This window comes from Entelurus aequoreus, linkage group LG15 (assembly GCF_033978785.1).
Source record: "Entelurus aequoreus isolate RoL-2023_Sb linkage group LG15, RoL_Eaeq_v1.1, whole genome shotgun sequence".
Classification (NCBI taxonomy): Eukaryota; Metazoa; Chordata; class Actinopteri; order Syngnathiformes; family Syngnathidae; genus Entelurus; species Entelurus aequoreus.
Genome location: NC_084745.1, coordinates 33,359,731 through 33,376,345, shown reverse-complemented (window position 1 = coordinate 33,376,345; position 16,615 = coordinate 33,359,731). Strand labels below are relative to the sequence as shown.

At 42.9% G+C, this 16,615-nt stretch overlaps 1 protein-coding gene across 1 annotated transcript in view; it reads left to right on the top strand.

Moving 5' to 3' along the window:
* zgc:101569 (uncharacterized protein LOC449822 homolog) overlaps positions 1-16,615 on the top strand; it is a 45,390-nt gene that overhangs the window by 6,488 nt on the left and 22,287 nt on the right. The window contains exon 3 of the mRNA XM_062022041.1: positions 226-323. Within this exon, the coding sequence (XP_061878025.1) occupies positions 226-323 (98 nt within the window). The remainder of the gene's footprint in view (positions 1-225; positions 324-16,615) is intronic.

The following is a 16,615-nucleotide window of genomic DNA, read 5'->3' as shown; positions in this document are numbered from 1 at the left end:
GTACACACATCAAACATAATCACGTGCCAGAAAAAGTTCCAGCTTTTGAATCGGACAGCTATATTTAAAAAAATTAATGCATGATTCAGCAATATTTGCACAGTTAGATCGCAAGGCCATTTCTTGTGCACCCGCCCGCCATTAAGGTCACTCAGACAGAATTTCAATTGGATTTGTGTCGGACTTTGCATCTGCCATAGTTTGTAATTGTGTTGTCTCCTGCAGGAGGGAACTTCTGCGCTGGTTATGATCTAAAGGAGCTGGCTAATCACACAGCCATGCTCAAATTGGAGCAAGATGTCACCAAGGCTCCTGGGCCAATGGTGAGTGCTTGGGAGGAGGTGCTTTATAAGCACTAAATCAAGAACCCCCCCACACTTTGTGTACAGTACACTGTTTTTTATTTCCAACTTCAGACCTCCGTTTATGTCCTTCTATGTCCTGGGACACAAATGTCAGCTTCCTAAAAACGTCTGTAATAATATAAATTATTTGTTTCCACTTTAAACAAGGCAATATTTTACTTGACCTGGAATATACATATCAAATGTTAATGACATGTTTGGTATTTGTGTGTGTATATGTATATGTATATGTATGTATATATACAGTGTTTCCCCCAGAACATTTGTTAGTTAAGGTGGTGTCTCTCCAGGGGACAGGTGGACGGATGGGGTGGGTGGGTGTAAGGAACAGTGTAACTCGGCCGTTTCCACCTCATCGCTGCCACCACAGCCTGGGGGGGCAATAGACTACAGACTGTGGTGAAGTAGGCCGGCTTTTGGTTGTGTTTTCCTTTCCATTTGCTGAATGGCTATATATATCGATATTTTTTCCGTAAAATAAAAACAAAACACAAAACAGTCCTACTTACCTGAGATACTAAGTGTAGAGGCAGGGATTTGTTTCTCACTTGTCACCTGGGATTGTGTGTGTGTTGTGTGTTGTGTGTGTGTGTGTGTGTGTGTGTGTGTGTGAGGCTGAATGATTGCTGAATGAATAACACCTGCACCTGCCTGTGAATCCTTTTGTCTCGTATAGAGAGAGAGTGAGGTAGGGTGCCGTTACTTCTGTTGACCACAACAGGCTATCTTTTTCCATCATAGTCTGGTCCATACAGTCCTGCAAATCCATCTGCATGTAATGTATTGTTTTTTACTCGAGGGGAAAATAAATCACCCTCAAAAATGCAGTAATGACTTCATGTTGCATCCTTGGACCCAGCGTGTCAGACAGAGCCCTGCTTTCTACTCTCAATGACTAATTTGTTTCTGATTGTCACACAACACTAAGTATGTCATTATTATGATTAGTAAGTCAATATTTTGACTTAGTAATTTACTAAGTCAAAATAATGACAAAATAATGACTTACTAAGTCAAAATGACAAACTAATGACTTACTAAGTCAAACATTTGAAAAAAATAGTTAAAAGTGGGGCCACATGCTGACATGCTCAACTCATCATGCTTAATTTATTACAGCATTTTTTAAGCCTGTAGTTGATTTTTATTATGTAAATGTTATATTTTTATCAACATGTGATTGCAGGGACCCTGCCATTCAAAACTAGGCTGCTACATTACTAATGATTAATGTAACTATAGCTGAAAAAATAGTACAATAGCAATAGGAAAGACTATTCATTCATGAACACCATGGAGTTCATGTAGGCTTTATGATGCAGTTACATTATTATATAAACTATCAGAGACAGCTTCAGTAAACTCTTCATTTAACATAATGTGTTTTTTTTGCTGCTTCAACACAGAAAAAGGTAAAGTGAAATAACTTAGTTGTTAACTGTAGGTCAATAATGCTTGTCTTTCTCTCAGACAAACAGGGCTTGGCTGTCCGTAACACACACGCACGCACGCACGCACACACACTGCACAGTGAGCTAATGTTACGCTAAAAGCTAATTAGCCTTCACCTCAAGGACTGCGAGCGAGCTGAGCTGCCACTTATGTTTCTAGAACGTCAACAGGCTCATGGTGATGTTACTAGTAGTTGACTGGGAGGTGTTTATTATAATTGCTGCCTTATGCTTACCTGCTAAACTAGGCTGACGATATTCGGAAATCCCAAAAAGAGGACACATATATGCGTGCCAAGGCGGGCATCACGCCAAGGCCGGGACTAGGTGACAATTTGCCAATGATACTCGAGCTTGCTTTATAAATAATCTATTTATTTAAATAAAGCATTTTTTCTCCTCTGTTGACAGCAGTGTTGGCGCTAGGGATTTAAAAAAAAAACAAACCCATCAAATCATAAAAATGGGGTCCCACAGTAAATTTTTGGGGTCCCACTTTTTTGTAAGCGATTTGAAAACAAATGATAAATGAATGCATTATCCTGTTGTATCTCACATTCTATATTGTGTTTTGGAAAAAGGTTGTCATAAACGTTACTTCATTAAAAAAATAATAAAAAAAGAAAACACATTTTAAAAAGTATGTTATTGGGGTGGAGGAGTCTGGTCGGGTGCTGGTTAGCTTGAAGCTAACAGCTAGCCTGTCTCATCCTGGAACGATGTGGATACAGCAGGAGATAAAAGTGAAGTTTCCATGGACTCACAAAGACTAAAACAAGTCATTTACTGTAGACATGGCACAGCATGAAGTTAAAAAGTTGACTTTACACTCACCTTAGTGTTTACCATCAAGTCTTTCTTTTGACAGCCCCTTGCACTGAACTTGTCCCAGTGCAAACTGAGGCAGTATTTGTCTTTGATAAAACTTTCCGCAAATCAAAATTTACGACCAATAAAAACGCAATAAACGGGGACGGAAATTTGACCCGGCAAATATAAACAAAACAAAACACTGGCGGAAAGCGATAATCGAGACAATAAAAAAACAAGAAAACCGGGCGGGAAGTAAAAAAAAAAAAAAAATCTGCGTCCTTTCTCATTTCAATGCTTAAAAGACACAAAAAGTGCGTTAACGCCAACACTGGTTGACAGTACAACAAAATAAGTCACACTTATATTCTGTAACATTCACAGTTTTGGAAAAAGTGCGGAGGTAGAAGAATTTAAAATAACCTTGTATATAATGTAAACATAAATAATGCCTCAAAACAAGTTAATTAAATTTAAACAAAAAACAGCAGACGAGCTCTCGCCCTGCACAGCTGTTTTGTGCTTTGTAGTGTCGATATGGGCTTGTACATCTTTATTTGCCACAGATATATACGTTCCTGCTTTGCACACAGTGCATTCTGCTTCCCATGTGTCACGGGCAGGACGAAAACACGGATACCTTTTCCGCAAATCATCCATGAATTGCTTTTACGTTTCGGCATCTCTCTCTTGTTACGTGTCTGTCTTTCGACTCTCTCGCTCTCTGTCTCTGCCCCTCCCTCACGAATGCTGCTGCATGCGCTCGCCTCCACGATTTGTTTTGTTTTCAACCCGTTCTTAACCCTAAAAGAACATTGAAAATACACGCAACCCTAACTCAAAATGCCAGACATTTGAGGCATTTAAGAAACCCCGCCCAGACAGCCCCGCAAAAGAGGACATGTCTGGGGAAAAGAGGACATATGGTCATTGTAGCTAAACACCTTTCTGCTCACCACACCGCAGGAGCACTGACTACATGCGCTCTGAATACGCACTGCTGATTGGCTGTTACATGCGGTCTGAATACGCACTGCTGATTGGTTGTTACATGCGTTTTGAATACGCACTGCTGATTGGTTACACGCAGAGCGGTAACAGCCAATCAGATGGTTCTGTGGGTGGGACAATGCTGGGTGCTGCAGAGACGTACTGAGAGAGGCAGAACTAAGCTGAGCAGCTTGTTAAGACTTTAGTTTAGGCGGTGGCTCTTTGTTGTTAAGGCGGCCGCCTTAACAACAAAGCGCTGCGGGAAACCCTGTGTGTGTATATATATATATATATATATATATATATATATATATATATATATATATATATATATATATATATATATATATATATATATATATACATATATACACCACAGAACTTTCCTCCAGAAAGTCTTATCTTTGTCCATGTGATGTCAGATGAAACAGAAATGTAGCTGTTTGGACATGATACCCAGCAATATGTTTGGAATAGAGCAGTTGGAGTCGAGGGAAGACTGGAGGACATCCAGGAGAGACTGGTAGCAGCAGGATAGACTGCACCAGGAGAGGCGGGCTAGTAACCCTACCCTCTAGTTTTCCAAGAGGAAGACACCCAAAGCCTACTACGAAGACAAAACAGAGAAAACAACCCGAAGGCCCTCCGAGAGGCGGGATGGAAGAAGGGCCAACAAGGACGGATCACACGGTAACGACCGCAAGGATATCGGCAAAAGAGAAGATCCCAAGGAAGTGTGGGTGCGGCTGGGAGAAAACAACAACTTTAAGGGGACTTCACATCCACATGGGAAAGATGAAGTGTGGTGGTGGGAGTCTGATGCAACCTTGCACTGCCCCGGTAAGGGCAGGTCAGACAAATGGGATCCAAGGCCGGGTAGACAACGACAGTGCCAACGGGACCAATGTTGCAGAGGTAGAGCAGGAGGAAAGGAGGGAGGAAGAAGAAAGGGATGTCGACGAGCCCCAAGAAGTGAACCCAGTAGCACCCCCAAGCGACCCAAGAATAGAGTCAAGTCAAAGAGCCAGGAACCTAAAGAACCCACAACGAAAGAACAAGATCAAGTGGCCAAAGGCCAACGAGACAGAGGAGTGGAGAAAGTTGGATGAACATCTCAGCGGGCTGCTGCAAAATGCGCTGCGCGGGTCAGTGGTAGCCAAGTTAAACCTGTTCGCGGAAATCCTCTATGAAGAATGCAGCAACAGGTATGGCGAGGTGACCATCAGAGAGGCCACAATAAGACCAAAGAGCAGGAGGGAGAAAGAGATTGATGACCTGGTGGCAAACAGAAGGCAGCTCCGCAAGCGTTGGAGGAAGGCAGAAGAGTCTGAGAAGGAGGGCCGGAAAGCTCTCTGGGATGAGATCACAAGACGCCTCGCTAACCTCCGGAGGGCAGAACGTATCAGAAGACGGAGAAAAAGGAAAGAGAAAGAAAGGTCAAGTTTCTTCAGGAATCCATTCCGGCATGCACCCGGGCTCCTTGAGGAGAAGACAAGTGGAACCCTGGATATCTCCAAAGAAGAACTGGAGGAGCACATCCACACTCAGTACAGTGACCCAGCAAGGAACAACCCGCTAGGCTTCCCGGGGTATGTGCCCAGACCCTCAGAACCATCAGCCCTGTTTGATACATCACCACCCAAGCTCAGCGAGGTCAGGCAGGTGATCCAGCGGACAAGATCTGATTCAACACCAGGCCCGAACAGAATACTGTACAGGCTGTATAAGAACTGCCCAGGAGTGTTGAAGCTGTTATGGACCCTGATGAGAATTGCCTGGACTAAGCAGACCATACCATCCGAATGGCAGAGGGCAGTGGCAGTTTCTATTCCCAAACAACAGAACGCTAAGACCATCGAGCAGTTCAGGAGCATAGCCCTACTGAATGTGGAGGGGAAAGTCTTCTTTTCTGTGATGGCGAGAAGAATGACTACCTACCTCACGGAGAACAGCTACATCAGGGGTGTCAAACTCAAATACAGAGTGGACCAAAATTTAAAACTGAACAAAGCCGCGGGCCAAGGTTGAACAAATTAACCTTTTAATAGGGACCCAAACAAGTTTTGCATTGAATATTTAACAAGCAAGGCTTATATAACTTTATAGTGACATGCAAAATCGAGTTTCAAATAATAATAATAATAATTAAATATCAATGGCATCCATCCATTTTCTACCGCTTATTCCCTTCGGGGTCGCGGGTGGCGCTGGAGCCTATCTCAGCTACAATCGGGCAGAAGGCGGGGTACCAAATACAATTTAAATAAAAATGTAATGCCTCTTTTTTTTATTTGCAGCCTTCTGAGGTAAATATCAACATTAACTTTTTCCACAGGCTAATAAATTAGAAAATAAAATACCAATGAATAAACCAACCATTCAGGGCTTTAAACTGCTCAGTTTGCAACACACTGATCTAATCTGATGTGCCCAAGCCAGATACCTGCCATCCTTTCTTGGATGCTAGTTAATTAACGTCGGGGCTCAGTCTTAGAGCTGAGGCAACCTTCTTTATCGGACGAAGTTGTCCTCCACGAGCTGTCGTCACATCGGCTTTTCATCCATTCCAACAACATGCCGGCCCGATTACAAAATATGTGCGGCTTCAGCCCGCACATATATGTAAACGCAAAGCATACTTGGCCAACAGCGATACAGGTTACACTGACGGTGCCCGTATAGATATCTTTAACACTGTTAGAAATATGCGCCACACTGTGAATCCACACCAAACAAGAATGACAAACACATTTCGGGAGAACATCCGCACAATAACACAACATAAACACAACAAAACAAATACCCAGAATCCCATGCAGCCCTAACTCTTCCGGGCTACAATATACACCCCTCTACCCCCCCCCCCCCCCGCCCTCTCTCCGTGTGTCGGTTACGGTGGGTGGGGTTGGTGGTAGATGGGTGTATATTGCAGCCCGGAAGAGTTAGGGCTGCATGGGATTATGGGTATTTGTTTTGTTGTGTTTATGTTGTGTTACTGTGCGGATGTTCTCCCAAAATGTGTTTGTCATTCTTGTTTGGTGTGGATTCACAGTGTGGCGTATATTTCTAACAATGTTAAAGTTTTTTTTATACTGGCACCCTCAGTGTAACCTGTATCGCTGAAGATAAAGTATGCCTTGCATTCACTTCTGTGTGCGTGCCAGAGCCGCACATATTAAGTAACTGAGCCAGCAATCGTTGGACTGGACGAAAAGAGTACGAGAATGGGAGGGGCACTGATATTTGGGAGTCTCGCGGGAGGTTTGGCAAGTATGAGATTTAGCAAGTATGAGATTTAGCAGTGAATGCGGTGTTACCGATACGGCGGGCCAGCTCTAGTGTTAATTTGATATCACCTCACGGGCCAAGTGAAATTACACGGCGGGCCAAATTTGGACCGCGGTTCAGAGTTTGACACCCATGAGCTACATTGACACCAGCTGCCAGAAAGCCGGGATTCCAGGTTTTCCTGGTTGCGTAGAGCATGCTTCTATGATTTGGGAACAGATCCAGATCACTAAGAGGGAGAAGAAAGTTCTGCACGTCATATTGTTAGATCAAGCCAATGCCTATGGGTCAGTGGCACACCTGCTCGTAGACTTATGCCATGGAATTCTTCTACATCCCAGATAACATCAGGACCATGATCAAGATCTACTTCCAGGACACGCACATGTGCTTTACACTGAAGAAGGTGACCACTGGCTGGCAACAACTGGAGGTAGGGATCGCTAAGGGATGCTCCATTTCCCCCAACCTCTTCGTGGCAGCTTTCGAGGTCATCCTGATCGGGGAAAGGCAGGCGGTGGGTGGTGTCCGGCTGCCCGCAGGCCAGAGGCTCCCGCCCCTAAGGAGCTATATGGATGACATCACCTGCCTGCTACGAACCGCCCCATGCACATCCAGGCTACTTAAGAGGCTGGATGAGCTGATCACCTGGGCCAGGATGAAGTTCAAGCCTCAGAAGTCAAGGAGCCTCTCAATGCGAAAGGGGAAGAGAAACGACAGAGTCACCTTCACCAACAGCGGAGAAGACATCCCACACATCGTGGATCAGCCCATCCGAAGCCTGGGAAGACTCTATACATCTGATCTCTCTGACAAGGACATGGGAAAAATCATCCTCCAGCAGCTTTCAGAGGGCCTGTCCAAGATCGATGCAGGCCAGCTACCTGGGAAGTACAAGGTGTGGTGTTACCACTTCACCCTGTACCCAAGGATGATGTGGCCTCTGAAGCTGTGCGTCATCAGCCGTAAGCCGGATGGAAGCAAAAGCCAACTCTTTCATCCGAAAATGGCTTGGCCTGCCACGGTGCTTCTCAGCTGCTGGTAGGGATGATACTAGAAACCGGTTTTCCCGGTTGTTCGATAAGAAAAGAACCGAGTCCTCGGACTCAAATCCCTTTTTGAGAACCGGTACCCGTTATCGAGACCACTATAGTAAAGAAAAAGAGTTGGTTCTTTATTCGAATCCCGTCCCGACCAGAAATGCCCCGTGAGACATCACAAGAAATGACGTCACGTAGCTCAGTCATTAGGTGCAGATAGCGAAAGCAGGAAAACAATGGACCGGAATAAGCGCTCCAAGGTGTAATAAAGTTCAAAACAAAAGGTATAATCCAATGAATAACTTTACTGAGAGATTTGAGCAGGGTACAAACACATGACCAACACTTTTACGACCAACCGGAAACATAGCAACCAGGCTAGCAACGCACCTCCTTCACGGCAGCTGTCGCAACGTTCTTAAAGCAACCGCAGCACATACATATATATACAACACATCTCCCTTTTTTAACTTTTGTTTTTCTTTCCTTGTAAAAGTTACAAAATCACACTGTATATGTGTTGTCTGTCTAATTATAAATAATGCAGACAAGGCGTGTTGGCTGAGTTCTTGACGTTTACTTTCACAGCGTGCTCATAACATAACCTCATTCTTAGCTGAGACATGGAACAACACTTTTCGGGGCTACCGCGCATGCTCGTCACTCCCGCTGCATGCTGGGTAGTGTAGTTGTTATATTCCCTAGCCTAGCTCATAACATCACATCTTTCCCCCTATAAAGAAATAATGTTAACTCAATAAAGTGTATTTCTTTTTTTAGCTTGAACTTTTCATTTTTTAGCATTGTAACCACATTTGCAAACAACTTTTCTCTTCATAGAATTTTCTTTCAATAAAGAAATAAAGTGCAAAAATGTCAAAGCATCATAACAAACAGTTATGTCAAATAGCAGCAGAAGTGCACTTTTTGGAGAGCTGTATTATCTTCAGTTTTGTGCCCAAGGGACTGATTTTATTTAACACTATATTATTATTTATACACCTATAGTGATCACAGAGACAGCTTGTTTTTGTGTTACTGTATATATTTGTTTTTCTGAAAAATCCCACTTAATATACTTTGGGTAACAACAGTCAATATTTATTTATTAGATTTTATTTTTTTGTTATATAATAAAAGTGAGCTTTTGTTAAACCAAATATTGTGTGTTTTTTCCATATACAACAACCTATCTGGACTCGATAAGAGAATCGATAAGGAATCGGTTCGATAAGAGGATTCGATAATAGGCTCGAACTCGATAATTTCTTATCAAACATCATCCCTAGCTGCTGGCCTGTATGGATGGAACTCACTCCAGTTACCCCTGAAATCTATCATCCTGGGCTACAGGCAGGAGAAGGCAAGGCTGGTGATGGAGCTAAGGGACTCCTCCGACAGGGCAGTGGCGGATGCAAATGCCAGAGTCGAGACTGGAAGGAAGTGGAGGGCCAAGGAGGAGGTCCAGAAGGCGATGGGAAGACTGCAACATCAAGAAGTCGTGGGCATGGTCCAGACAGGCCGGGCAGGCCTTTGATGGAGTGATCCACCCATCCTATGGTCCAAGGCAGGCAGGAAAGAGAGGAAGGACCTTGTTGTTGCTGAGGTCACCAGGATTGAGCAGAAGGAGCTCAGAGTAAGGTCTGTGGCACAGGGGCAGCAGGGGAGGTGGACAACTTGGGAGGGTGTCTCGAACCGAGCAATCAGCTGGGCAGATTTCTGGAAACTGCCACAGGCTCGGCTCAGTTTCCTCATCAGGGCAACATATGACACCCTCCCGAGCCCTAAAAACCTCCACCAATGGCTTGGCACAGAGCAATCCTGCGACCTCTGCGGGACCATCAATGCCTCACTCCAGCACATTCTGTCAGGCTGCAAAATGGCGCTGACACAGGGTGGCGGCACGACCAAGTGCTCTGCAAGCTGGCAGAGGTGCTGGAGAAAAGTCGGCAGGAGGCAAACAACCAGAGTCCAGCAGAAAGCCAATGCAGGATCCACTTCCTAAGGCAGGGGGAACCTGCGACACATTCCAGCAAGAGACCACCCACCAAGCTATTAACACCAGGGGCGGCGTGGAAGATGGAAGTGGACCTGGGTAGGCAGCTCCAGTTCCCACAGGAGATATGCAGCACCACCTTAAGACCAGATGTGGTGCTGTGGTCTGCAGCTCTGAAGTCAGTAGTACTGATTGAGCTGACAGTGCCATGGGAGGAGGGACTGGAAGCTGCCTAAGAGAGAAAGAAGGCAAAGTATGCAGACCTGGTCGCGGAGTGCAGAGAAAGTGGATGGAAGGTGAGACTGTATCCGGTGGAGGTGGGAGCCAGAGGCTTTGTGGGCAGAACAACACCACGCCTGCTCAAGGACCTGGGACTATGTGGAGCCACCCTGAGCAGAGCCACCAAGGAGCAGAAGTAGCAGAGAAATCTAGCCACTGGCTCTGGCTCAAACGATGCGACAAGGCTTGGGGAGCAACATCCAAGTAGGTTTTGCTGCAGGGGGTGTCAGGGAGACGTCCCTGTTCACTGCCCCACCACCGGGAGATGTTCTGGGCTAAGGGGCGAAACATCAATGAGAGGTGGTCCCCAGCTGAAGACCCTGCAGCAAAACCTTTTCTAGTATGCGGTCAGGTTTAGGCCTGCCTCAGGGAAGAGGACATCCCTGCCATGCACAGTCCACCACAGGCACCGGTGGAGGTGCGGCAGGCCTAAGGCCCAGCGGCAAGACCACCTTGCTGTAATTAAAATGGAGGAGAAAAGGTAAGGCCTTTAATCCCAGGAACACCATTCCTACCGTCAAGCATGGTGGTGGTAGTAATATGCTCTGGGCCTGTTTTGCTCCCAATGGAACTGGGGCTTTACAGAGAGTAAATTGGACAATGAAAAAGGAGGATTACCTCCAAATTCTTCAGGACAACCTAAAATCATCAGCCCGGAGGTTGGGTCTTGGGCGCAGTTGGGTGTTTCAACAGGACAATGACCCCAAACACACATCAAAAGTGGTAAAGGAATGGCTAAATCAGGCTAGAATTAAGGTTTTAGAATGGCCTTCCCAAAGTGTGGACAATGCTGAAGAAACAAGTCTATGTCAGAAAACCAACAAATTTAGCTGAACTGCACCAATTTTGTCAAGAAGAGTGGTCAAAAACTCAACCAGAAGCTTGTTAGAAGCGTGTGGATGGCTACCAAAAGTGCTGTATTGCAGTGAAACTTGCCAAGGAACATGTAATCAAATATTAACATTGCTGTATGTATACTTTTGACCCAGCAGATTTGGTCACATTTTCGGTAGAACCATAGTAAATTCATAAAAGTACCAAACTTCATGAATGTTTTTTGTGACCAACAAGTATGTGCTTGAATCACTCTATCACAAAAATAAGAGTTGTAGAAATGATTGGAAACTCAAGACAGCCATGACATTGTCCTTCACAAGTGTTTGTAAACTTTTGACCACGGCTGTATAGATACATGTGTATGTATGTATGTATGCATGTATGTATATATACATGTGTCTGTATGTATGTATATATACATATGTGTGTATGTAAGGAAATATATATATGTATATATATATATATGCAGTGTTGGGTTAGTTACTGAAAACCAGTAACTAGTTACAATTACTAGTTACTTTATTTCAAAAGTAACTCAGTTACTAACTCAGTTACTTACACCAAAAAGTAATGCGTTACTGTGAAAAGTAACTATTTAGTTACTTCTTCCCCCCCCCCCCCCTTTTTTTAAGGCTCCTATTAATGCCCTTTTAGCCTTCATTTCAGTACTGTTATTGCACTGGAGAATAATACCATCTGTTGATCAACTTGACGGCGTGGCGAAGTTGGTAGAGTGGCTGTGCCAGCAATCGGAGTGTTGCTGGTTACTGGGGTTCAATTCCCACCTTCTACCTTCCTAGTCACGTCCGTTGTGTCCTTGGGCAAGACACTTCACCCTTTGCCTCTGATGGCTGCTGGTTAGCGCCTTGCATGGCAGCTCCCGCCATCAGTGTGTGAATGTGTGTGTGAATGGGTAAATGTGGAAATACTGTCAAAGCGCTTTGAGTACCTTGAAGGTAGAAAAGCGCTATACAAGTACAACCCATTTATCATTTATCATTTGACATGCATTTGCATCACTGAACTCAGAAAGCAATGTGGTCTACATACAACACACAAAGTCTGCTAAGCAATGTGGTCTACATACAACACACAAAGACAAAGGGCCAATTTATTTCAGGCCAGAAAAAATTGACAAAACTATTTTAAATAGCTGCAACATAATGGCACTTTAACTTGAACTCTAAGTAGATAGGATCTTTGATCCAAGACACAACTTACATTTAACTAAAATTTTATTTTCTTTGTGCTCGATAAAAGAAAAGTATTGAGAATGTCTCCATGTTAAAAAACTCGACTTCTGGCTACGCCATGATGTCTTGTTAGTTGTTATGAGAGTAGCGTATGTGTGTGTGTGTGTGTGGCCCTTTAAGATATGACAGCATGAGAGGTGAGTGACGTCAGTGAGTGAGTGGGCGAGAGAGGTGAGGGAGCGGCGACAGTGAGTGCGTGTAGGCAGGGTCGCCACTAGGGATTTTGGGCCCCATGAAAAGAATCTTTACAGGGCCCCAAACACAGCGGCAACATTTTTTGATGCTATTTTACATACAATTATGCATTTTAATGGTATTTTTGACTATCATTACCATATTTTTGAAAGAAGAACAGCATCACAGTTGACATGTACAGTAGGGGAAGAACTGAGCACTCTGAGTACAATGGAATTCATTTTGAGTCATTTATTTGCTGCACCACTGATTCTTAAATTGGAAATAAACTCTTCCATGACATTATTGAATAAGAACAGCTTGATAAATGTTTGACTGGATTGATTATTTAACTAATATAGCAGTAAAATGTAAAAATCCAGAGTTTTCTTGAGCTAACATGGTGAGAAAAGTGCATAACTTTCCACCACAACTAACAAACCCACCTTTTTTTGGAAATATTGGGTGACATATTGTCGACCCTTCAACTCCTTCTCCTCTCTTATTTTATTTTCCTTTCTTTTTTGGCTGCCTGATTTTTGAGGCATACTGCTGTCTCCTCCGCTTTGCCCGCTCTGGCGCTGTCTGTGACAAATCGCCGGTGCTCTACCTGCAGCTGATCCAGTCGGACTGTTTACGTAAATAGAGGGGGGAAAGGAGGGCCCTGCAGGTGTTGATGCTTCCAAAACAAATAAAGGTATTGTTACCAGGACATGGAAAATAAAACATGTGTGATTATATGTCAGTTAATAACTTAGTGTCATTATTTTTTCTGTATTATAATTTCATCATCATTAGGGGCCTCTCTGGGCCCCCCTCCATCATGGGCCCCTAGAATCCGTCTCCTTTACCCCCCCTTTTCGGCGCCCCTGCGTGTAGGTGCTCTAGCTTGCTGGATGGCTGCGTGCAATAAAGTCACAAAGTTGCAACAAACCGCCGGGATCGTCATTCACCCTCAGCTGTAAAGACCCTCTTCCGGGTAAAGTGAAGGTTGTTAGCCCCGAAGTACGGCTCTGCGGGGAGGCGTGCTTTCTATGGGTGGGGGAAAGCACGCCTCTTCTTTTCCACCGGAGCGCTCCAATAAAACACACTCAGATCTTCAGTTTCTAGCCGATACTGCGTTATTTTACGTTATTTTTATGTAGTAACGCATCATGTAGTAACGGTAACTGAGTTACTGTATATAAAAAAATAACGCGTTAGATTACTAGTTACCGCCGAAACTAACGGCGTTACAGTAACGCGTTACTTAGTAACGCGTTAGTCCCAACACTGTATATATATATATATATATATATATATATATATATATATATATATATATATATATATATACATATTTATATATATATATATATATATGTGTGTGTATGTGTATATATATATATATATATATATATATATATATATATATATATATATATATATATATATATATATATATATATATACATATATATATATATACATAGGGCTGTGAATCTTTTGGTGTCCCACGATTTGATTCAAAATCGATTCTTGGGGTCACGATTCGATTCAAAATCGATTTTTTTCCAATTCAACACGATTCTCGATTCAAAAACGATTTATTTATTTATTTATTTTAAATTAAAACAATACACAACAATACCATAATAATGCAATACAATTTCAAAACCAAACCCGACCCAGCAACATTCAGAATAGCAATAAACAGAGCAATTGAGAGCAATTGAGGACACACAAACATGACACGGAACAATCTAAAAGTAGTGAGACAAAAATGAATATTATCAACAACAGTATCAATATTAGTAACAATTTCAACATAGCAGTGATTAAAAATCCCTCATTGATATTATCATTACAAACATTTATTAAAAAACCCCCACAGTTTTAGAATGTTAAAGGTGGCTTCTATTGGGCTCTGCCTCAATTCATTAGGTTTTTTTTTAATATAATATAAACTCCCCACATCAATGTCCAAATTCATTAACATATTTTTTTCTATGTTGATCCAGTCCTTATCTGCAGAAGAATTAAATAAGTGGCTTGCTTGTTCACAACCGAAGGAGAAAAAATAATGTAAGAAGTTTGGTAATTGTAGTCCACCTTTATCTTGTGAACAAGACAACCTTAAAGGCCTACTGAAATGATTTTTTTTTTATTTAAACGGGGATAGCAGATCCATTCTATGTGTCATACTTGATCATTTGGCGATATTGCCATATTTTTGCTGAAAGGATTTAGTAGAGAACATCGACGATAAAGTTTGCAACGTTTGGTCGCTGATAAAAAAAGCCTTGCCTGTACCGGAAGTAGCGTGAAGTCGCAGGTTGAAGGGCTCCTCACATTTCCCCATTGTTTACACCAGCAGCGAGAGCGATTCGGACCGAGAAAGCGACGATTACCCCATTAATTTGAGCGAGGATGAAAGATTCGTGGATGAGGAACGTGAGAGTGAAGGACTAGAGTGCAGTGCAGGACGTATCTTTTTTCGCTCTGACCGTAACTTAGGTAAAAGGGCTCATTGGATTCCACACTTTCTCCTTTTTCTATTGTGGATCACGGATTTGTATTTTAAACCACCTCGGAAACTATATCCTCTTGAAAATGAGATTCGAGAACCCGAAATGGACATTCACAGTGACTTATATCTCCACGACAATACATCAGTGAAGCACTTTAGCTACAGAGCTAACGTGATAGCATCGTGCTTAAATGCAGATAGAAACAAAAGAAATAAGCCCCTGACTGGAAGGATAGACAGAAGATCAACAATACTACTATCAGGAGACACCGAACCAAACACTGGACCTGTAACCACACGGTTAATGCTGTGCCGCCTGTCGAAGCCTAGCAATGCTGTTGCTAACGACGCCATTGAAGCTAACTTAGCTACGGGACCTCGTCAGAGCTATGATAAAAACATTAGCGCTCCACCTACGCCAGCCCTCATCTGCTCATCAACACCCGTGCTCACCTGCGTTCCAGCGATCGACGGCGCGATGAAGGGCTTCACCCGATCATCGATGCGGTCGGCGGCTAGCGTCGGATAGCGCGTCTGCTATCCAACTCAAAGTCCTCCTGGTTGTATTGCTGCAGCCAGCCGCTAATACACCGATCCCACCTACAGCTTTCTTCTTTGCAGTCTCCATTGTTCATTTAACAAATTGCAAAAGATTCACCAACACAGATGTCCAGAATACTGTGGAATTTTGCGATGAAAACAGAGCTGTTTGTATTGTGATACAATGTGTCCGAATACTTCCGCTTCAACCATCGACGTCACTCGCAAATGTCATCATACATAGACGTTTTCAACCGGAAGTTTAGCGGGAAATTTAAAATTACACTTTATAAGTTTACCCGGCCGTATTGGCATGTGTTGCAATGTTAACATTTCATCATTGATATATAAACTATCAGACTGCGTGGTCGGTAGTAGTGGGTTTCAGTAGGCCTTTAAGTATGAACAACTGACCTTGTTTCCACACCATATAAAATGTGATATCATTGTATGTATTTTCTTAAACCAACTTTTATTAATTAGGACAGGCATCATTTTCAGTATATAATTAACTGCTGGCAGTATACTCATTTTTACTATGTTCACCCGACCCCAAAGTGATATTTGGAGACGTGACCAGTGTTCCATTATGGATTCTATCTTATTTTTTAAATGTTTAAGATTTAGATCTCTGCTTGTATAAAGGTTTGGTGTAGTGTGTAGTCCTAGATATATGATTTCTGCCTCTTTCCATTTAATTTTGGAGTTCTGAACTTGTGATTTCTTGCAGTGTTTATTAAGTGGTAATATGTCACATTTATCCCAATTGACTTTATACCGTGATAAACAGCCATATTCAGTGATGACATTATTGATATAGTGAAGAGAGGAGTTAACATGTGACAGGTAGAGAATTAGGTCGTCACAATACATTGGTAGCTTATTATACTGAGAGCCAATTTTTATACCATGAATATTATTTTCACTTCTTATTTTTGCAGCTAAGGGTTCAATAACCAAATTAAATAATAATCCAGATGCAGGACATCCCTGTTTTACTCCTCTTTTTAACGAAAAAGGTTCTGAAATATGATTGTTGGTTTTGACTGATGCCATGGGCCTTGTATAAAGCATCTTAATCCA